The 22,914-nt window shown below is 34.3% G+C and overlaps 2 protein-coding genes across 2 annotated transcripts in view; one reads left to right on the top strand and one right to left on the bottom strand.

Annotated features, from left to right (window-relative positions):
* The first annotated feature begins 2,181 nt into the window (after positions 1 to 2,181).
* On the top strand, positions 2,182 to 7,992 carry LOC148601763 (C-type mannose receptor 2-like). The gene is made up of 3 exons (XM_088555824.1): positions 2,182 to 2,554; positions 3,842 to 4,033; positions 6,439 to 7,992. The coding sequence occupies exons 1-3, from the start codon at positions 2,227 to 2,229 to the stop codon at positions 6,669 to 6,671; spliced, it is 753 nt and encodes a 250-aa protein (XP_088411950.1). The 5' UTR covers positions 2,182 to 2,226; the 3' UTR covers positions 6,672 to 7,992.
* A 5,017-nt stretch (positions 7,993 to 13,009) lies between these two features.
* Positions 13,010 to 22,914, bottom strand: part of LOC148601762 (uncharacterized) — a 247,117-nt gene continuing 237,212 nt past the window's right edge. The window contains exons 212-217 of the mRNA XM_088556149.1: positions 21,928 to 22,240; positions 20,516 to 20,649; positions 19,514 to 19,548; positions 16,441 to 16,515; positions 15,497 to 15,553; positions 13,010 to 14,408 (exon numbers count right to left, since the gene is read on the bottom strand). Coding sequence (XP_088412275.1) covers positions 13,542 to 14,408; positions 15,497 to 15,553; positions 16,441 to 16,515; positions 19,514 to 19,548; positions 20,516 to 20,649; positions 21,928 to 22,240 — 1,481 coding nt within the window. The 3' untranslated portion in view covers positions 13,010 to 13,541. The remainder of the gene's footprint in view (positions 14,409 to 15,496; positions 15,554 to 16,440; positions 16,516 to 19,513; positions 19,549 to 20,515; positions 20,650 to 21,927; positions 22,241 to 22,914) is intronic.

The raw sequence follows: 22,914 nt of genomic DNA, 5'->3' as shown, positions 1-22,914 counted from the left end.
GAAATTGCATTTCCATATCGAAGCCAGAATTCACAATTTTATGTAGTATATGCTATGAATGAATTTTGCAGACTACATTTCTACAGACCTTTTTACATATTAAGTACTATATGAACATATTAACATTATTCTTAACATCTTGCAGTAGTAAAATACACCCCTTCATCTTTTTCTACTTCTGATTATATCATGCAGTTCTATCAAAATTGATAAAAACGAACATTTTAAGTTTTAAAGTTGAAATGATTTGTTTTATTTTTTCAATGTTTAATATGATCTAAAATATATTGTATGATTGTACCATGATTGTCATCTTCGCTATAAATATCCAGAGGTCACGATTCATCCCCCCTTTCGATATAACCAATAGAACCTTCTGTGGTAAGTTGGTGAACATGCTTAATATACACTTCCGCGAGGTAGGGCTTGGGTAGAACTAAAGAATTTTCCTCGCGGAAGTGTATATTGAGCAAGCTCTACGCATACTCATCGACTACCCTACCGTTAGCACAAAAGGGTCTACAGAAATCAATACCGCGACGTTTCATACATAGTCTCATAATCAGCTAGGGCGGAACAGGAACATAACCCTTGGCCACAGGGGCTTGATATAATTGCATTATCGAATACGCAGCCTTACTACCATACAGCAACGAAAACGGTTATCCCAGTTTGTGTGTTTGTTTGGGGTGGATGGCCAGGACTTATTGAGTACAAGCGTACACTTAATTACTATCAGATCGACAGATGATCGAACTCAATTATCTAGAATGAAAACCGTCTCAACAATTAACTACTGTAACAGATTAATCTAAGTGGTGGATCCAGGGGATGCAGGGGGTTGGCACCCCAGTTTTATTGGAAAATTTGTCAATTGACAAAAAAATTGCAAATAATGTCCTAGTACTCCCTTTTTTCTGAGGAACCCCAGCTGACACCCTCCTTTTCAAAGTGCCTGGGTCCGCCCCTGCCTAATGATTATAAACGTATATCCAATTACTATTAGATGATGATCGACAGAAGATCGAGCTCAAATATCTGGAATAAAACCCTTTTAGATTTTAACTACAGATAAATCTAACATGGCTGCAATTCCTTCTGGGTATATTGAAATATTGTTCATCATTCTATACATACACTTACCACAGATAATGGGGTTAGGAATGGAAATTCACAATTCTCATCCATTCAATATAAAGTATTTGAAAATGTTAATACTTGTTCACGTAACTATTGATTGGATGGTGTTGACTGCCAAAGAACTGTTGGTAAAGAAGTTCATGAACACTTAGGAAAGGTTTAAATTCCAGTGTGAACAGTGGTTAAGAAATTTTTGGTCGCGTCTCATGACATGAGCATGCGTGCAGCCGCAAAGGTCGAAGCCTTAACATCTCAAGTAGTACATCTAATTCAACGCCAACTATTCAATATATTTAGAAAACAACGGGGAAGCTATTTAAATTTATCCTAATATTTTTTACTGCATGCTTATAAAGGGGAAAAATGGTGAGAAAATTAATTCGTTAACGAGTGTCGTCTGTGACCTGCTTGAACCCCGATGCTAATTGTATCTATTTTATGTGAAGAACCATTCCGAATTAAAAAAAAAACTGTATACCGAAATTGGATTGACCTTGGTTCTCTCACATAATACTGGTGACAGATTATTATAATCGTATTCGTTTTATTTTACACGAATACTGTTTTCAGTAATTGTGTATGACAGTTACAGAAGAATAATTCGTCATATTAATGGAATATCTAAGACCTGAGAGTGAGCAAGTATTGGCAATAATAAACAGTTTTTTGTCTATTGAAAAATAACATGCATTTTCCATGTGCATATTGTTTATTGCGCGAAGTGCAATAAACAAAATACGCACATGGAAAAATTATGTTATTTTCCAATAGCAAATTTTTTATCATAACCAATTTTTATAAATTAATTTTAATACATATTTTTATCTTTAAACATGAGAATAGCTCTGAATTTAACTGAATAGGGGCGTGTCAACATTTGTTTATCCATTGTGATATAACAAAATTATTTTAACCAATAAGATTACAGTATTTATCTCAAATTAATTTATAAAGAAAAGAATTGAAGTTATTGATGTCGTTGTTGACACCGAATGGTAAATGTATTAAAATTAAGTCTGCGCAACGGAAGTGTCTTCAATCTACTGTGAAATCAAAGAATAGGGGACATCGTTTCACGTGTACACGATGTTTTACATTAAAACGGACGTATTTTTATGTCACATTGTATCATTATATATATGTCTAGTTAATGCTCAGATAAAGAAACATGTGCTTCGTAAATTGGAGCAGCAAGACTTTCGTGACAAGAAAATAACGGAATCGCATTTAGATGTTTTCCAGTCCAGAAGTCACATGGAATGTCTTTCGGCGTGCGGGGCGAACGACGAATGCTCTTCTTACCAATACAGGGAAGAAACCAGACAATGTAGACAGTTTGGAAATGATTTTATTTATGTTGAACTAACGGGAAGTGTACCAGAGACTGGATGGAAATATTACTTTGTTATAAGAGGTTTGAAAGTATTTAATGCACTGGTAATCAGATTATCGCGGTAAAACTAAGTAATAACGAAATGAAAACCAAGGAAAAAGACAACAAAAAATCAGTAAGTTCTTGGTAAAAAAAACAAACAAACATACTTGGTATTACAGTAACGACACCAAGCAACAAATAAAACATTTCAAGCAGAGGACGCTTACCCTACCGGTGCACCTGGTCAGTGATCCAAGTTTTCCGTGAAGTCCGAGTTACTCGTTTGCTTTTGTTACTTTGTGTGTATGATTTTAGTTACTTTATGTTCTTTGTTGTGTATGTCTGTTTTCCATGTCTGGTCTTTGTCCCTGGATTGCGTTCTTTTGGTTACCATAGAACCGTGGTTCCCTTGATAACTCTTGAACGTGTTTGTTAATTCACTTTTAAACTTGAAGAATAATTTCCCCAAATTACAGAAGCAGAATTGAATTCTCAAAACTTGAATCTACAGGCAAGGATTTAAAAACTGTAAAATGCTTTCTGCAGCTAAGTCAAGTAGCATCAGAATATCGCTTAATTAAGACAAAACAAACAGTTATAGTGGTATAAAATTTCGCCTTGATATGTAGTGGACAATTAAGTTTGAAAAATGTTTACATCACATCAATGGTAAGATTTATGAAAGTTCAGGGTTTTATCGAGTTGCTATTTTATTTGTTTATAATTAAGATGAATGCTGATATACATCATTGGTAGAACCAGAAATCCCGAAAGGGGGCGCCGATGGCCTAAGGATGACTTCTCCAGTGATTACTGTTTGACTCTGTAGAATCAATCAAACTTTTCGAACATAAAAGGGGATTGATTTCGCCTATGTACATCAAATGTGTTGTTTTAAGATGATCAATGTATGTTTTGTATGTATGTCAAACAATCCCGACTAACAAACTCTGCTTAAATCGAACTGTAATTAAAAACACGGTATTATATAGTTATTTGTTATAAGTACCGACCCGTTTATGGTGGCCTCCCAGTTGTTGACAGAAGAATTTCTATAACCTGTGCTCTACGGGAATTCATAACTACAGAATACAAACATGATCTATTTACTTTTTATATTTATTTGGAACAGATGTACGTTAATACATGGATCTAAAAAATAAATTTTTAAACACATGTCGAAAACGGGTCGTATTATGGCTTACACATGGTCTGTCCGTACGCCCAAACATGTCGCACCGTAATTTGAGAATCTCTCATTACAGTATCTTGGAATTCTGCGTCCTGTTCAATTTAGAATATCTTCGTTGTCTCATTGTATTTTAGGTTGCATGGTAAAAAGGGAGAATTGTCCGATTCATCTAGGTTTCATATACAATGAACAAGCGTGTTTCTGTTTCCTGTACAAGTCTGACCAACTTATCCGAGAGTCGGCAAAAACTTACTGTGAAACAAATGGTGCATCGATTATCCGCATCGACAAGGGATGGAAACAGTTCCTCATTCGAACTTTCTTAGGTAATAATTAAGTTATTAAAAATTAATATAATGAAGGTCATAAGTTAAGTAGATCACCATCTCTATCTTATGCGATTTTCTAAGGTTATTTGATCATACTAGGGGATGATGGAACTAGTACTTTAATATTGAGCTGTTTCCTGTTGCAAAACAATGCTGGTAAAAATTTGTATATGAATCCTAAACAAGGATTTATAAATAGTATTTACTCATGATATACCTTAAACATTAATTGGTTCATATAAAAAAATAATGAAACTTAAAAAGAAGCTACCGTAGCGGTTTTCATTAAAATGCCATAACTTCCTTCATAAGGAAGCTCATTTCACAGTTTTTTAACACATGATCATATCAGTGCAGTGTTTGTAACTTGAGGTGAGTACTACAAATCGATTAACTCATACACCTTCTTTTGCAATGAACAATGATGATCTTAATTGTACGCTTACCCTACCGGTGCACCTGGTCCATGCACCCAGTTTTTAGTTGAGTCCGAGTTGCTCATTTGCTTTTGTTACTTTGTATGTATGATTTTAGTTACTTTATGTTCTTTGTTGTGTATGTCTGTTTTCCATGTCTGGTCTTTGTCCCTGTATTACATTCTTTTGATTACCGTTATAACCTTGGTTCCCATGATTACTCGTGCAGAAGACCGAGGTGTTTAATCTATATGTACACGGAGGGTGAACATCTATGGGAAGGCAGGATGACCATGGGCCTATTTCCCCTTTAGACTGAACATAGTCCTTCATAAAAAAATATATGTTTTGTTAACAAATGGCCCCTCTCAAAATGTCCTTCCCATCCACATTGTTACATTTTTCAAACATTGAAATGTCAGAACATTCAGAAAGTATCAACAATAAACTTTTCCTATAAATTCTAATGATAACACCAATTTTCCCCTTTCAGCCCCTCATTTCCAAACGGGATGGGTGAAAACTCTCCAGGAACTATAGGAACTAGTTGGGAACAATGTATCAAAATCCCCCCCCCCTTTCCAAAAAAAAAATATCTAACAAGTTTTACTCGTTATCGATAATAGACTAAAGTTAACGGACGACAATTACAAAGACAACGACAGGGTGATACCTTTATACGACCGAAAAAAATTGCGGTCGTATACGACGACAGGGTGATACCATTATACGACAGAAAAAAAATGCGATCGTATAACCAGAACGGGTGTCAGACTTGTCATGATACACAAAATCAATATCAATTTCAAGTGTTTGTTGACATAGATTATGAGAGTCGTATTTCGACTTCCAATTTTATACGACCATATTTTGCAGATATAACCTGCGTGCTATACATGAAGTCTCCGAGATGTGCACTTCAACTGCTTGTTTCAGTTGTCAAACTTTTCCCGTTCAAAACAATGTTTTAGCGCAGAGTACTAAGAAATGGGGTAAAAGACATTGAAACAAAATTTCTTAGATTCAGCGAAAAAAAAAAAGTTTACCCAACGTATTGATCCCGCGACTGGACATAACCACAGACCACTTTATTATAATAGTTCTACAAACAATGCGGAATCAGCGGTCAGCGGTCAACCGAACAGTTTCAAAATATGAGTGCCATTTCTAAATTCTACTGTTCTCTTTCTGTTCATGAATATATTTTCTGGCTTATGAATGAGGTATATAATTTTCATATAATTTTCTCTTACCAATATTTTCATAGCCTTATTAATTCAAGTTTGGCGAGAAAATGTTCTATAGAAATGTAATTGTAAATTATATTACAAGAAAAAGAATTCAAATACCACAAATTTTCTTTTTGAAATGTGAAAGAATGTCATTTAATTGTTCTTCAAATGAATTTATAAAAAAATCAATATATTAGATCTAATAGTTTGGGAAATTGTGGAAATTCCCTACAGAATCCATATATGTTAAAAATGTTTTTACATTAAGATTCTTTAGTATATTTATTCAATGTCACCTTCAGAAAAACCAGGAATATCTATACTATATAAATAGTAGGTATGATCTACCTTAAACCGTCCTGCCAATGCTAAAAACGTCCATTCAGTACCGTAGATGTCAACCTTAATGCAAAGTTTGCTACGGATGTCCAGCTTAGATAGAGAGCTCTATTTCTAAAATTTGGTTGAATAGTTTTCCGTTTTGCAAGAAAGGCGTTTGCCGTACGCGTTCCTGGTAGAAAGCAAGTTCTGGAATGACATCCAATGCACAGTTGTACAGTGATGGATACTCGGATCGGACCCCTCTTTCGTTGAAAACTTTTGTTAATTTCGTACAAATTTTAAGCATAAATGGGCAAATAATAGCCTGGAACTCCCTTTTCTCCCGTCTCGGATCCCCTTTTAAAAATATTTGGATCGGCCACTCTATGCCTGAAGTGGTTTTTTTTCATAATCTCTCTTCTTCCTGCTTTAGAGGCAACCGGTACAACAGATATCCTAATTCAGGGAGCCAGAGATCCTGGAACGTCTGTCTATAGATACGATGATGGCAGTGTGATTCAATACTTCAATTGGGACAACGGACAACCCGACGAGACAGAAGGACCCGATGGGGAATTCTTTATTAGAATGAAAGATGAAGAACAATATCGCTGGAATGACGTCAGAGCGTCAAAAGATCTGTCATTTGTTTGTCAAATTGATTGATATCCTTAGTAATACACAGGCAAATGTTTTCCACGTGAAATTCATGTTAATCGAGCTTCACGTGAAATTCGTGTGAAATTCACATGAAATTAACATGATTTTCATGTGAAATTCACTAAACACGAATTTCACGTGAACTTTTCGTGTGAATTTCACGTGAAGGCTCCATTCACCCGAATTTCACGTGAACTCTGTCACTTAGTTTATTTGCCCAATTCAGGTGAAAATCATGTGAAATAATTTTGCCTATGTACGTCTCAGCGTCTCAGTGACCATTCCGTATTATTTGTATCTGCTTGGAATTTGGACGTTTTGTTTATTGTAAATGCGGATCAAACTTAACTTACTACTTCGTTTTTCAATAATTTAAGTGTCCGAAATTATGTTTTTGGTTGCATCTGGTTTACATCAAAGCATGGTTGATTCATTTTCGGTAGTTTACTTCTAAACATTTGATTCGATCTAACAAATATGTGTTGCTGTCTTGTGATAAGACAGTGGTTAGACATTCTTGATTAAATCATGTTAGTCTTTGAGAAAGGGAGGAGAGTGTATGGACATTTTGAGACTTTATAACTGATATTTTATCATGTGAACTTTTGATTAATTTAATATGTATAATAGGTAAAACAACTATACAAAACATGAGAACAGGTACAAAATAACTCCCAATACATGATGAAATTGCAACGTGGACAACAGATAATAAAACAAATTATAACCACATACTTGTACAAATCAAAAAGATGCGTTACCTGTACACATGAATGACATACCCATATACATAAACAACCATTAAGATAACAAAGGTGCATAAGGAAAATGGTAGTTGTACAGGTTCATTTACAATTAAGAGGGTAATATCAATAAATAAATGACAAATTAAGAGGGAGGAAATAAACATAGTGAATCAATCATAACATGGACATGAACAGGGGGTTTAACCAATACATAATTGTTTTACATAATCGTTAGTATATATAGGGAGATGGGGAACTTAGAAAAAAGGACTAAGAGGAACTTATTAAAGAGAGAACTTCAGAGGGTTCGCCATCAAGAAGGGAGTCTCCTGACTCTTTCTCTCTTCTTATTGTTTGTACGTTGCTGTTGTATTGTGATTGCTGAATAATGAAAGTACCAGTCGTACGTCTGCTTATTGATCACGACCATGGAAGGGAACAGAAACAGATCTTCTCTGTTATAGTCTTTCAGTGTCATTATCTATAAATTCTGATCGTTAATAACAGTGGCAACATCATAATAAGTCAGCAGCTTTTCATAAAAATCTTGACATTTTTTTCTCGATTTCAACATTTTTCTCACTGACTGTACTAAGAATAAAGTTTTGTTCCTTAACATTGTATAGTTCTGTTCTAAATATTGCAAATGTACTTGATTTACACAAATATGATATCTGCTATCTCCTTTAACGTCTTTAATTTGGCGTATACTTTATACACGAGAGCCTGAATCCTGGTTTTTATTCTTTTACTATATGTTAACTGAAGAAAGTCAATCTGGCTATTTAAGGTCGTGATATGACAAAGAGAGTATTTTTCAGATAAATTGTGTATTTGTCTGACAAAATTGTTCGTTAAGCTTAAAGTAAGTGCTATCTCTGATTCATTGACATCGGCTCTATTGACGAACTGAGAGTTCTCAGTAATTTTGATACTTATAACTGTCCAACGGCGAAAGATTGTCCGACATTTTTTACGAAGTATTATCAAAAATTAACCGACTCTATGGCGGACATTAATTTCAATTTCTCTGTTCGGATCTTTTCACATAAAAGTTTTCCACTGACGGGAAAAAAAATGTCCTTAAATGTTATTAGCGGAACAATTTTGACTGGAAATTTCAAAGAAACTCCATGTCCGTTACTACGGTATGAGAAATACCAATGATTGGAAAGTGCTAATCTTTTAAAGTCATCTAGTTCTGCCAGAATCTCTTTCGTTGAATTAAACACACTACGGAACAACTGATTTGGAAAGGTGACAGTAAAGGTCTCCGTGCTAGACTTCAGTCGCGCATGCACTTTCTCTTCCAGAAGCCGAGAAAAGTGTCGTACACACTCGTCTGGAACTGTGGGACACGGAAATCTCTAACCAAACTTTTAGGAATGTGATTTTCTGGTTCCCATGTGTTTTCTTCTTCACCATATCCGTTCCATTTAATCAGAATGTGTTCTCCCTAATAAATAAAAAGCATGTATATAGTCTCAAATAAACAGCCTCGTGTTTTTTTTTCATCAATTTGCTCCCAGGTTCATTAAAACTTTTTGTTAAGAGTTTTACCGAATAAAATTGGGCAAATTTTACAATTATTTGTATTATCATAAAAAAAAAACCACGTTGACGCATTTCGATTGTTACCAAATATTTTAAAAGTATACAAAATGTATGTGTGTAATTGCCACTTACGTGTGAATATTGCTTTCTGTCGATTACGATCCTAAGGCAACCTAATATTCTTTAAAGTTTGTAGGTAAAAGAAGTTCAAACTCCGTCTAAAATGTCATAGTAAGTGTAATTTATGTACATGATTTGACATATTTTCCTGCTTGAAATAATCATTTGCTATGTATATTGAGAACTTAGCATGATAATCTGTCATAAAGTCAACAAAAAATACTTTTCTGTTTACTTTACTACGTCCGGCAATAAATGCCAGGCGAGAAATGTACGTGACGCGCAGGGGAGACGGTCCAGATGGTTTGCAAGCAGTAAAAAGTTCAATTATCTAATGACATTTAGAAATTTTAATTATATCATTTTATATTTTAACCAAAATAAAATACTATCAATAAAACTGAACAACCGCAATTTAATTCCCGGGATTAATTTAGATAACAGTATTTACCACTAAAATGAACTATTGTTGTACCATATCGGTTTGAACATAGATTTATTTGCATCTTCTTTCGAAAACATTCACATTTCTAACCTAGTACATGTATTCAGCAATATAAATATGGACCTAATTATTTACAACTGTATCTGTTTTTATAATGCAGAGAGTAATCATGATACATGTAAAACGACTGAATCGCAAATGTTTTGGTTAATATTTTTAAACGGGGTTTCATTAAATTAAGTAACTATAATTTTCAAAACCCCTGAAGCACCCGCCCAGTGATTTGTAGTTTACCACAAGATTACATGTAAACCTTTTTTTTAAGTCAATCAATTTCTGATGAAGGTGTCAAGGGGCGGTTAAAATAGAGCGCCACCTTATGTTATATTGAAAAAAAACAAACAAATCCATTAAATTACATATTGGATATCGCGGTACATTTTAAAGCAAAACAAAAAACAAAAAACAAAAACAAAAACAAGAACAAAATTTAAACAAAAAACAAAAATAAATAAATAAATAAACGTCAAATCATTTTTCAAAAACACTTAAATATAATTATATCTATATATACCTCTTTTGGGCAGGTCTTGGTGGCAACTATCTCTTCTGTATCATACAAAACCGGCAAAGTTCTTCGTCTAAAATATTTCTCTGCAGAGTTTTTCTCCTTCATTCAATAACTTGTAATCTTTGTGAATCTTTCCTCTCAACTCCACTTATCTTTTTTATCGGTGATCTAATTTTATTTGTTTGACAATTAATTAACAGCTTGAATATATTAAGGCGACGCCTATTGATAATAGTGGTCTAGGGCGCTGGACGTTGTGCAGGCGGTGTTGCCATAGATGTCACAACGGTACGAGTTCGAGTCCCTCGGAGGGAACGACCAAAAATTTGCATCGCAAATTTGACAGTTCTAACATTGTTGGGAATTTTTTCTGACTTTTCTATATATATATATATATATATATATATATATATATATATATATATATATATATATATATATAAATATATATATATATAGACGTGACTTGCAAAACCGAAAATACCATATACCTTCTCCAGCGCCGATGTGGTATGCAGTACGTTGGCGAAACAGAACAAACTTTCAACAGGCGTATGAATGGTCATCGCAGTGACTACAAAAGCAAACCAGACCTCCCTCTAAGTCGTCATCTTAGATCCACCGGACACAACCAGGAGGATCTCAACAACATCGTTGTTACGACCATAGAACATAATAAAAACTGGTCAAAATGTAAAAGAGTATCAGGGGAAAGCTTTTGGATGAAGAAATTACAAACAACTTCTCCAGATGGAATAAACGATAAAAAATAATCCATATTTAGGTCTTGGTCTAAGGCTGGTACAGCACTACATGCTATACATCAATACGCCGTACTACTATATTTGGACTTTTTTTAAAAATTGTTTTCCACAGTTAAATTTTACTTTTAATTTTGATAAAAAGACCCCCTTTGTTATTTTCATTGAGGCTCCTTATCAGTTGCTTATATGAGCCTTTGATAAAGGTACAATCACCCACAGCGTACGCGGTTCAGCTTCTGAATCTGTTTTGATCTTGAACTTTGTGAGTTTTATGCTCGTGAAATGCCTGCTGCAATACAACGCTGGTAATAAGTTGTAGTCTAAACAATAATTTAAAATATTTTTTTTAATCCTTGATTTTTGTTAAAAAAATAATACTTAAAAAACTACCGTAACGGTTTCCCTCGAAATTCTGTAATTTCCATTATAAGGGAGCTCATTTCATAGTTTATAAACGCAGGAGCTTTTTAGTGAAGTGTTACTCGAGGTGAACAGCGCAAGTGTCTGAATCTCGATCTGACAAAGATTATTGCAAGTCACATTTTGGCTTCCAATGTTATACGACCATATTTTGCACGTATAATCCTGCGTGCTATACGTGAAATCTCAAGTTGTGCACTTCAACTGCTTTTCAGTAGTTAAATAAGCACAAAACATAAGCACCGAGTGCTTATGAGTTGGGCACAGGACATTAAAACAAACTGTCTTAGCATGGTTATAGAATTGACCTTGGATGTCCAATTTTCTTCTGTTATTACCTTTCCGTTTTCAAGAGAAGATGGTCAGAACCACTGTTTGTTGGAACATGTATTCATTTACAGAAATATTTCTTACACAATTCGGACAAAAAATCAGCAAAATGATAGTCTGGATCCCCTTTCAAAATCTTTATGTTAGCCCTTCTTTTGTCCAATGCCTGCATACCTGACAGTATACATGTACGTTCTAAATTAAAGGTATATGTACAACTGTCTGTAGTGTAACTTGTTCCTGTTTTAAAAGCAACTGATACCTCATATATCCTAATTCAGGGAGCCAGAGAGATCCAGGTACACATGAACGGTTGCGTGTCTAGATACGATGATGGCAGTGTGATTCAATACTTCAATTGGGACAAAGGACAGCCAGACCAGGCAGAAGGGCCCGATGGGATTTTTTTTATTAGAATGAATGATGAAGAACAATATCGCTGGCATGATGTCGAGGCGTCTAAGTACTGTCATTTGTTTAATTGTCAAATTGATTGATATCCTGATAAATACGACTTGACCATTCGATATTGATACTTGGGAATATAGGGTAATTTGTTTCGTGTACCTGTGTATGATGATGCTTTGGGGCAATCTACAGCCTGCCCTGTGGCATGAGGATTTCGTCGTCGTTCATGGAAGACCAATGAGTGGCCTTGGCATGGGCTGGCATTTTCATCCAATTGGGGTTGTTTTCTTTTTGACACATTCACCATACCCATTCTAGTTATATGTTAAATTGTCTGCTTGGATTTTCTTGTAAATGTAGATCATGCTTATATTAATTATAGTTACTTTGTAAGCTACGCCGATTGGGATCTTAGTAATTAATCTCCACTCGATACAACAAAACACAATTCGATTAGAATGTCACTTTTTAACTTCAATATAAGTATGCACTTTGTTATCAAATATAATCATCGACAAGAAACTTATAAATCGATGGCATATATTTCGCAATCGGACAATAATAGTTCTGTTTACCAATATTTTTTTAAAAATATTTCCAAAGGACCATGTAAGCTATTGTCGTCCCTTATCGTCTTTTTTCTTCAAACATTTTCTCAGATGATTTAACTAAAGTTGGCATGAATGTTCATTAGGGTACCCTGCACAAGAAATACGTTATGATTTATGATCAAATAAAACGTGGCCGCCATTTCCTTTTATTGAAAATGGGGGTAAAGCCATTTTTTGTTATTAACAATTATGGTTCGCTCAAAGGGTCGACTTTTCATATAAACCAACACTATATTTAAAACAGTATTCGGCATGACACGGGTTGTGTCCTCTTTGTATAACTTATGGTCATGATGTACGGTAGTTCTCAACCCTACATGGATCCACCCATGTATTATAATTAGTTCAATTCTTAAGGTAAATGTAAAACAGGACTGAAATGCTAACATTTTATTACAAGGTCAAACCATAATAACAATATCAGGGACAAGTAGTACATAACATCTCAACAATACAAACACACAGCTATCACAGATTTTATAAAAAAAAATGTAAACTCCTTAATTAAATTTCACAATTTTTTAATTATCAATTATTAAAAAATGATATTGTGTGAACTCCCTAATAAAATACATCTTTCCAGAACACTTACAACAGCATGTTGAGATAGTATACATATTTGAAATAATTTAAAAAATATATTTGAGATTTTGAGATCTCATCAATCAATATGTCTCTACGATTTGATCTTTCCAGGCCAACAAGAACTTGCAAATAACAGAGCAGTCGTACTTACTGTTAAAGAATAGAGAAAATACTATAACTGAAATTGTAGCAGCATATAAATACCAAATCTTCTGTTTAAACTTCAAATATTAAACAGATTTAAATACATAAAAAATAAAAAAAAAAAACATAAAATCAAACCACAAAGATTTCAAGTCCATAATACAGTTAACCTACAGTACTAAAGCATTGGTGTATGAGAGTCAGGGTAGCTGCTATATGGTCCATCATACTGGGCCTCTTCAGGCTTGGCCTCTCTGACACGGTACTGAGATTTTGGTCTATTGGTTCTTGATGTCTTGTCTCCATCCTCATCATCACTATCCCCTAAAGAATGCAGTGATAAATTGGACTTCTGATGAGTAACAAAAGTAGGGGCCCATCTAGAGGCATTCCTTGACATTGGTCTTGGAGGTTGTTTGGTCTCGTCAGCTTGATCATCTGAATTTGGTACAGCACCTGAGGCATCATGGGGTCCACTAGAAGAGGAAGCTCCAGAAGTACTTGGGCGATCCTCATAAGGTACAACATCTGTAGTAACTGCCCAGGGCTCAACAGGTGTAGGTGCTTGCAACTTTTCTATTTTTGGCAAGTTAAATTGTGGACCTTCAGTGTCAAGTGAGGCTTCAACAACAAAATCTGATGGCAGAGGCAACTTGACAGAGGGTACAACCATCTCCTCATGAGCAAATGGCAATTTCTCGGTAACCGGTTCATCCATCAAAGACATCTGAGTTATAGGAGTTACTCTCCCTTCCTCTATATCTTCTAATGTTTTTTCTGATGTTGCTTTTTGAAGGCCATCATTTAGCACTAATGGATTAAAAGAGGACATCTTATGGCGACCAAGAGTAATTAGATCAGAGGCCTTTTTCTTTGGGATTGGATCAGCTTGAATGGAGTCTGGTCTTGACTCTGTCTTACAGGACTCTGGTCGGGTATCAGTGGGTGTTGGAGCAATTTTTGGGTTTACAGATTCAATCAGTGGGTTGAAATCTGATCTCAAATGCCTGTCATAGGTGATCCATTCAGACTTGGGAGGGAAACACTGAAAAAAAGTAAAAAAAAAATTTATTTCAGGCGACAGAAAGTATCGCTTGAAATTCTAATGCAGGGACAAAATTAGTGGGAAATGCAAAATAAGAAATGATTAATGTGAAAAAAGCAGGAGAGATTAAATTAGAAACAACAGAAAGTTAATGTGTTGTTGGGTATACCCCACCAATAGAGAAAATTCCAAACCAAAATGTGCATACAACTTATACCCAATCTTTACAAAGCCACATACTTTTGAAATTCATCCATCAATAGTAGAAATAACTGCAACAAAATAAAGACAGACAGACAAAATAACAAATGGATGGATATGGTGTTTATATATATGAATATATGTGTCTGAATTTTATATGGGCTGGTACTTAAAAGTATATATAATGTTAGCTGATGAGACATCAGAGATGTGCTAATGATTACCCCTTCTCTTAAACCTGGAGAAAAAACGTTCACGTTTCCCATTTTAGTGTTCGTTTATCCTGCATTTACACATCATCTTGCAATCGTTTAAACGCATGCTACGAACATTCGTTTATCGTACTTTGGTCAGCGTTTAGCGTGTGTTTGGGTATCATGCATGGGGGAAACCTAAATGTCTCAAGGGGTGTATGCTAAGAAAACCCCATTCAACTATTCTGTCAAATTAATAGTATACTGTAAAAGTACTATTATTCATGGGGTGTCAATTTTCGTGGTTTTCATGGGTAGGCCAAACCATGAAATTTGGTTCCCAACAAAAAGGAGATTTCCATTGATGTGTATACTTAACACCTCAAAACCATAAATTCAAGAATCTATGAACAAGTGTTTCTTCCCTAATCCACCAAAATTGGTATCCACGAATTAAAGTACTTTCACAGTAGTAGATGATAAGCAATGAACCTAGAAAGAGGAGACACAGTACAAGTCAACATGCAAAAACAATATACCTAATATAATAACAAGCATTCCCTCCAAAAGATACTGAAAAATCTATTACAGAAAAAGTGTACTGGATGTTCTGAACAGGGGGTTGCTAATGTAGTCCCCACTGTAATAAGCAGCCTGGGTATGAAAACTTGTGCTTTCTGGAACTAAACTTACCTGTTCCCATTCTATTCTGTTGTTGAATGGATCTGTATCAAGTTCTACTCTGATGTCCTACAAAGCAGAGTTACAAATGTTACAAGTTTTGTTTAGTATCATTCATTAGGGGATGCAAGGGGGGTGGGGGGCAGTGTTCCCCTTATACTTGAAAAGTTTGTTGATTATATAGAGAAAACTGGAAATCAGTCAATACGGCTACACATTCATAATTTTTTTATCCGACGCTGTTATTACAATTCTTAAATTAAAAAAAAAAAACGAAAAAATATACCTTACTACCAGTGCTAACACAGCATTGTTATCTTAAAAGCTATTAATGTTAAAGTACAGGCCACTATATCAACATGATCATATTTGAAAAGATTTTGAATAGGATTCAGCACAAATTAGTTTCTGCTGATACCCATCTGCCCAGTGTACATCTAATTGATTAACCAATTTTTTCTCTGGAATATCCACTTAAAAAACTAGTATGCCTACTTATGATGTGCTCTAATACATGTAAAGTAAAAATAGGGCATTTATGGAACATTGAGTAATAATCCAGCACATAGTGGTGAAAAAAGGGGGATGACCTTACTCAAAAACCGCATTTTGGATTTTGCTAAAACATGAACTTTACATGTATGGTATGGTACTAAGCAACTGTGCAAAAATAATTAAGGGACCCAAGGTTATAGCGGTAATCAAAAGAATGTAATCATGGGACAAAGACCAGACATGGAAAACAGACATACACAACAAAGAACATAAAGTAACTAAAATCATACATACAAAGTAACAAAAGCAAATGAGCAATTCAGACTCCACTAAAAACTAAGATCATGGACCAGGTGCACCGGTAGGGTCAATGATTGGGTGACTGATACAATACTTTCAGAGGGTATCATATAATGCATTACCACTTTGGTGGAAAAATTAGGGAATATTTATTTACTAACCTTAACAAAGTTCATCTTCTCCATCTCATTCATTGGTCTGTAAGGAGGAGGTGGAGAAAACATATTCTCATAGTCCTAAAATACACAATAATATATACATTCTATTAGCTCCTCAAACAAAATCTCAAAAGACAATCTCTTAATATTTTAAAGTGTAAGCTCTGAACAGTGCCTAATGTTTGAAAATTTCTCTCAACTCTGCAGACAGCTATCTAAAAAAAATCAAGAATTTTGCAAAGTTAACTGACTGTCACACAACATCTAGTTTAAATAATGTGAGAATTTTGAAAGGGCTTTGGTTAGTGAGAGAGAAAAGGGACATCTGCAGTGGTTAGTAAGAGGAAAGTGACCTCTGCAGTGGTTAGTAAGAGAGAAAAGGGACGTCTCAAGCGGTTACTAAGGGGGAGGGACATCTGCAGTGGTTAGTAAGAGAGGAAAGAAGAGGCTGAACTGCACATGTGTTAAATGCATTTCAGCAAAAAAGTTCCATTAATAATTTTACACTCCTCGAGACATTCACGTTTCTCATTTTAGCATTTATGTATCGTTAACTGTGCGTTTACACATCGTTTTGCGTTTGTTTAAATGCACAATAAATGCACGCTAGGAGTGTTCGTTTAAACGCACGATAAACGCACACTAGGAGTGTTCATTTAAACACACACGATAGAAGCACTCGTTTATTTTTGTACTTTGATTATTTCCTTGATTTAGCTGTTATTTTTATATATGTTTTGCTATTAATAATTTATATAATTTCATTAATTTTATTTTCTATTTTTTCTGTCTTCATTATATGTCAATGTTATAATTTTTCATCTTTCGTCTATCATGTGTTTAAACACACGCTGGGAACTTTTGTGTACCATGCATTTAAACGCACATTCGGAGCGTTCGTTTAAACACCTGATAGAAGCATTTGTTTATCGTGCATTTGGGTATTGTGGGTGTGGGAAACCTAAATGTCTCAAGGAGTGTAGCAGTAGTGCCTGATTCTTACAGGGACTCTTACTTTTTACTAATTCTATTACAGTGAAACCTATCTATAAAACCAAAACCTGAAAAAAAACCTTTCAAGAGCACAGGGATTGAATTTCAAATTTTTTTCCACTAACTAAATTTAGCAAGTACAGAAAATTTACACTCGCATAATTCAAAGTTTTTTTTGGTTATTTCTGGACTTTATCTATACAACATATAGAATTCCACTAGCAAATTTTAGTAAGTAGAAATAATTTCTACAAGCAAAATTGATTTCAATTTGCATTTAGCAAGTATTTTCCCTTAAATTCGATCACTGGAGCAGATACTTTTAGAATCACTTCATATTAGTTAAATATATATTTATATATATATGTGAATATGAATAAACACTTGTCTAAGAGAGTAATCAAGGGAACCAAGGTTGTAGCGGTATTCAAAAGAATGTAATCCAGGGACAAAGACCAGACATGGAAAACAGACATACACAACAAAGAACATAAAGTAACTAAAATCATACACACAAAGTAACAAAAACAAATGAGCAACTCGGACTCCACTAAAAACTGGGAGCATGGATCAGGTGCACCGGTAAGGTAAGTGTCCTCTGCTTTTCTAGAAACATCTGCCGAGTGCAATTTGTACTTCAAAAAGGGGGTTGGTTTTACTGCCATGTATGATAAAAATTACCTATTATTAAAGGTGTGGTTTTACAACAATTACTTATTCCAGTTCAGAGACAGAATATATGGAATAAATTCAAATGTAAACAAGATTATTGTCATTTATTTTCTTTAAAATCAATAAATTTTCCATGTTTTTTTTGTTGATTTAACTGCATTTTTTAAACAAATAATACCATCTAAATTTACAAAGTTCAAAATCAATAAAAAAATCATTATGGTTTTCTAATATTTATTGATTACACACTTCCATATTTATTTTGTCAATACCAAGGCGGATCCAGACACCTTGAGAAGAAGGGTTACCAGCTGGGGTTTCTCAGAAAAAAAGGCTTCCAGGAGCCTGAATTGCTCACCTGGCTGAATTTTGTATTTCAATGGCAACAAAATCAACAAGAGGTTGTCTAACAATTCTGACTCAAGAAGACTTTGGTAGGATTTATCATAAGGACCATTTCATGGCTTAGAAGATTAAAATGAAAATTTGACCTCAGATAGATCTCATCATGCTGAACACTTTTACCCTATGTCGGAATTTGGCTAAACCAAATGGTTGTGGAGATATATGTGAAAAATTACAGTCTGACCCCTATGTTCTATTTTTAGTAATGGTAGCCATGTTTTTTTTACAGATCAAGAAAATAAACATAACTTTTGTTCAAGATACCCCAAGGAATCAAGTTCCAAGTTTGGTTCCAATTGGTCCAGTAGGGTCAGAGGAGAAAATTTTTGAAAGATATATTAAAAATAGCAAAAAAAACGTCGAAAAAGGGCAATAACTCCTAAATGGCTTGACAGATTAAAATGAAAATTTGACCACTGATAGATTTCATCATGCTGAACACTTTTATCCATGTCAGAATTTGGCTAAACCTAATGTTTTTTGAGATATATGAGAAAAACTAATGGCTAAACCTAACTATTTTGAAGAAATATGTAAAAAAATACAGCCTGAGCCCTATATTCTATTTTTAGGAATGGTGGCCACGTTCTTTAATGGAACAAAAATCACAGCTTTTGTGCAAGATACCCTAAGGAACATATGTGCAAAGTTTTATATAATTCCGCTCAGAAGTTTCAAAGGAAAAGCCTTTTGAAATATTGTAAACGGACGACGACGACAACGGATGCCAAGTGATGGCAATAGCTCACTTGGCCTTTGGCCAGGTAAGCTAAAAAGGGGGTGCTTAAAGACATTATTTACCATTTTTTGGCGATCTTACACATAAAAATGATCAATTTTCCAATAAAAATGAAATGCCAACTCCCTACACCCCCACTGAATACAACCCTAAACCCCACTGAATACAATTCTAATGTTTTACAAAATACTCTTAACAGTGCAGCAGAAGAAAATTCCAAATATCCTTTTTTTTCCTCCAGTATATTCCAGGATCAGCAAAACTTACCATATCATTGTCTTCAAAGTCAGAGAGGTTCTGATCTATAAGTAAAACAAACAAAAAACAATGCAATGATTTTTCCGTTTCTGAGTTATGAGAAAACATGACAAGGCCACTTAATTCTATAACTTTCTTTGCAGGACAAAAGATAATTGTTTGTAATTCATGAAAATACGAACACATAAGAAAAATCATACCAGTATCTCAAAGCATTTAAAAAGGTCAACATCTTAAGTCTGCTTTTTAAAAGAGTTTGTATACCTTTTACTTCTATAACTTGTCAAAAGAGACACGAGAAGCACAGAGACCATAACAACAATTCCTAAAGAAGTAAAATTGATCAGCAAGGTAAGGCAGACCTAAGCCAAAAGTTTTATAAAGATCTATTGACCAATTTTGGAGTAAATGCCTCTTTAATGGAATTTTTACCAATATTTACATTCCCAACTTTGAAAATCTTCTCATAAGATGCTCTTTATTGACAAAATGATTCTTATGAAAATAAAACAGGAGGTTCAAAAGTCAAATATTTAGTTATTGCTTAGAAGGCCTGAAAGACTACAGCTAACTTTGACCAAGTGAGCTATTCAGGCTCTCTTAAACCTTAGTTTTAAAACTCAGAAATTAAAGATAAAAAAAAACATTGTACCAAAAGTTAAATTGTTAAAATCCATCAAAGAGCTTTTAAGTCATTGTCATACGTAATTTTTATATTATATCAAAAAAAAACTTACAGAAAAGATTTTAAAAAATTGAACCTATTTTATCAAAGGATGGTATTCCTGCATATATATATTGTTTTTTATAGAAAGAAGCTGGTTAAATACATAATACATGTATATATACAGGCACAGATTCAAAGAAAGGTGTGCCAGACAAAAAGAAATTACATGAAATCTGGATTTTTCACAATTCTATCCATAAAAGTTTCTCCCCTCCTTTAATTCTATTTACTCCAACCTAACCTGAAGTCCTGGAAACGCCCCTGATACACTATAATTAACATACCATATTTAAGATTGATGAATTCCTGTGACATGATCGAGGTAACGGTAGATATAGATTCAGTATCATGTTCTTCATACTTCTCCTCTGGAGGCTCAATACATAAAATGTATTTTTTGACCCACTCAAAATGTCCACTGAAAAGAATCATTATAACATTATCTTTAACTATAAACATTTTGTATATATATATATATGAAATAAAAAAGGATAAAGTCAACCTCAGAAGACCTCACATGCCTTGATATTGGAAATTTGATTATCAAACAAAAAAAGGGGTTTCAGCTCCAGGAACCTTTCTCTTAGGATTTTTCTCAACCACTTACACAACCCTTCAGAAGTCTACAGATCTATCTATCTATCTATCTATCTATCTATTCTTTAACTGGTTTAGTTACATTTTTTGTTATAGTTCTTTTTTAAATTAAATGCACATAAATATTTTGATACATGTGAAAAAGGACTAACTATAATAATTAAACATTCTTTTTTTCAACATATACTCTATCATCACTGTAATACACACTCTTGTCCCTTATATTTAATATTTGGACATTTAGTTTGGCTAGCAAATTCTTATAACAATATCAGTATATGTGTCCTAGAAAATTACTATGCTCTGCAATAATTGTCCATATTTCACCACAGCACCAAGGACACGCGGACACATTATGCATCATCATTTTTCACAGTGCACAGCTACCACTGTCATACATGCTAACATTTACCATATAACAATACTGACACCTACAACACATGCCAACATTTACCACATAACAATACTGACACCTACAACACATGCCAACATTTACCACATAACAATACTGACACCTACAACACATGTCAACATTTACTATAACAATACTGACACCTACAACACATGCCAACATTTACCACATAATAATACTGACACCTACAACACATGTCAACATTTACTATAACAATACTGACACCTACAACACATGCCAACATTCACCATATAACAACACTGACACCTACATCACATGCCAACATTTACCACATAACAATACTGCCAACTACTACACATGCCAACATTTATCATAAACAATACTAGCAGCTACTACATGTGCCAACATTCACCATAAACACTGACAGCAACTGCATGTGACAATATTCATCATAAACACTGACATATACTGCATGTGCCAAGATTCACCATAAGGAACACTGACAACTAACACATGCCAGCATTCATCATAAACACAGACAACTACTGAATGTGCCAACATTTACCATAAACACTGAAAGCTACTATATGTGACAACATTCACCATAAACACTGACAGTTACTATATGTGACAACATTCACCATAAACACTGACAGCTACTTCATGTGCCAATATTTACCATAATCAATACATGTACTAGCATCTAATACGTGTGCAAACATTTACCTTCTCTTGACTTTCCATCTGTACAGTATGCCAAGAACAACAATGATCAGTATAAGAACCCCTACAGCAATAAGGGCAAACACCCATGAGGGCAGGGCATCACAATCTGGATCACCGACTGGGCAACCACATGTGTAGGAGTTGATGCCATCTGTACAGACATATGGACTATCACATGGACTGGCTGCACATTCATCAATGTTTGTCTCACAGTATTCACCAGTCCATCCAGGCTCACACAGACATCGATAATACTCTGTAAAGTTCTCAGCTCGAGCCACATGCTGGCATGGGTAGGGACTGTTGTCTTTAGCTGTTTGATAAAATTGAAAAAGACAACATCTTTTTTTTATTTTATTACACTAAATATGAATGTAATTTTACTTGTCAATATAATATGTTTTTTTTTTCTTTATTGGTCCATACAGTAAAACCTATATAAACTGAAACTTTATTATACCAGGTATCCTCTGAAGTCCCCCTTTTTTCAATATATGCAGAACCTTTGTAAACCAAACACTTGCCATAACTGAAATACTGTTAAAGTACTTTGATTCGTGGATACCAATATTCATGGATAAGGGAAGAAACACAAGTTTGTGGAGCTTTTCAGTATACACATCAATGGAAATCTCCTATTTAATTGGAACCAAATTTCGTGGATCAGCCTTCCCACGAAAACCACAAAAATTGGTACCCCACGAACAATAGTACTTCCACAGTAACCCATCAGTCCAAAAGAGGTTCAGTAAAGAAGGTTTTAACTATATATATATATATATATATATATATATATATATTTAGATGAAGGGGCCATTTCAAGTCAAAAAGGGCAAATGACACTTATATGTTGGAGATCTTAAGTAGTACCCCAGCTAAGGATCATGCAAAATGTGATTCATGGGTAAGAGCCTAGATACTTTTATTTTTGATATTGTGTTTGAAATGTCATAGTAAACAGAAATAAACATGTGGTTTTTCTTATAA

This window comes from Perna viridis, chromosome 12 (assembly GCF_037379345.1).
Source record: "Perna viridis isolate PV_CMFRI_1.1 ecotype Kerala chromosome 12, ASM3737934v1, whole genome shotgun sequence".
Taxonomy (NCBI): Eukaryota; Metazoa; Mollusca; class Bivalvia; order Mytilida; family Mytilidae; genus Perna; species Perna viridis.
Note: the sequence above shows the minus strand (reverse complement) of the source record. Positions and strands in the feature narration are given on the sequence as shown.

Coding starts and splice junctions, on each gene's coding strand:
- LOC148601763 (XM_088555824.1), top strand. CDS start 2,227: ATGTTTTACATTAAAACGGACGTATTTTTATGTCACATTGTATCATTA. Junction 2,555..3,841: donor ATATTACTTTGTTATAAGAG/GTTTGAAAGTAT, acceptor ATTGTATTTTAG/GTTGCATGGTAAAAAGGGAG. Junction 4,034..6,438: donor CCTCATTCGAACTTTCTTAG/GTAATAATTAAG, acceptor TTCCTGCTTTAG/AGGCAACCGGTACAACAGAT.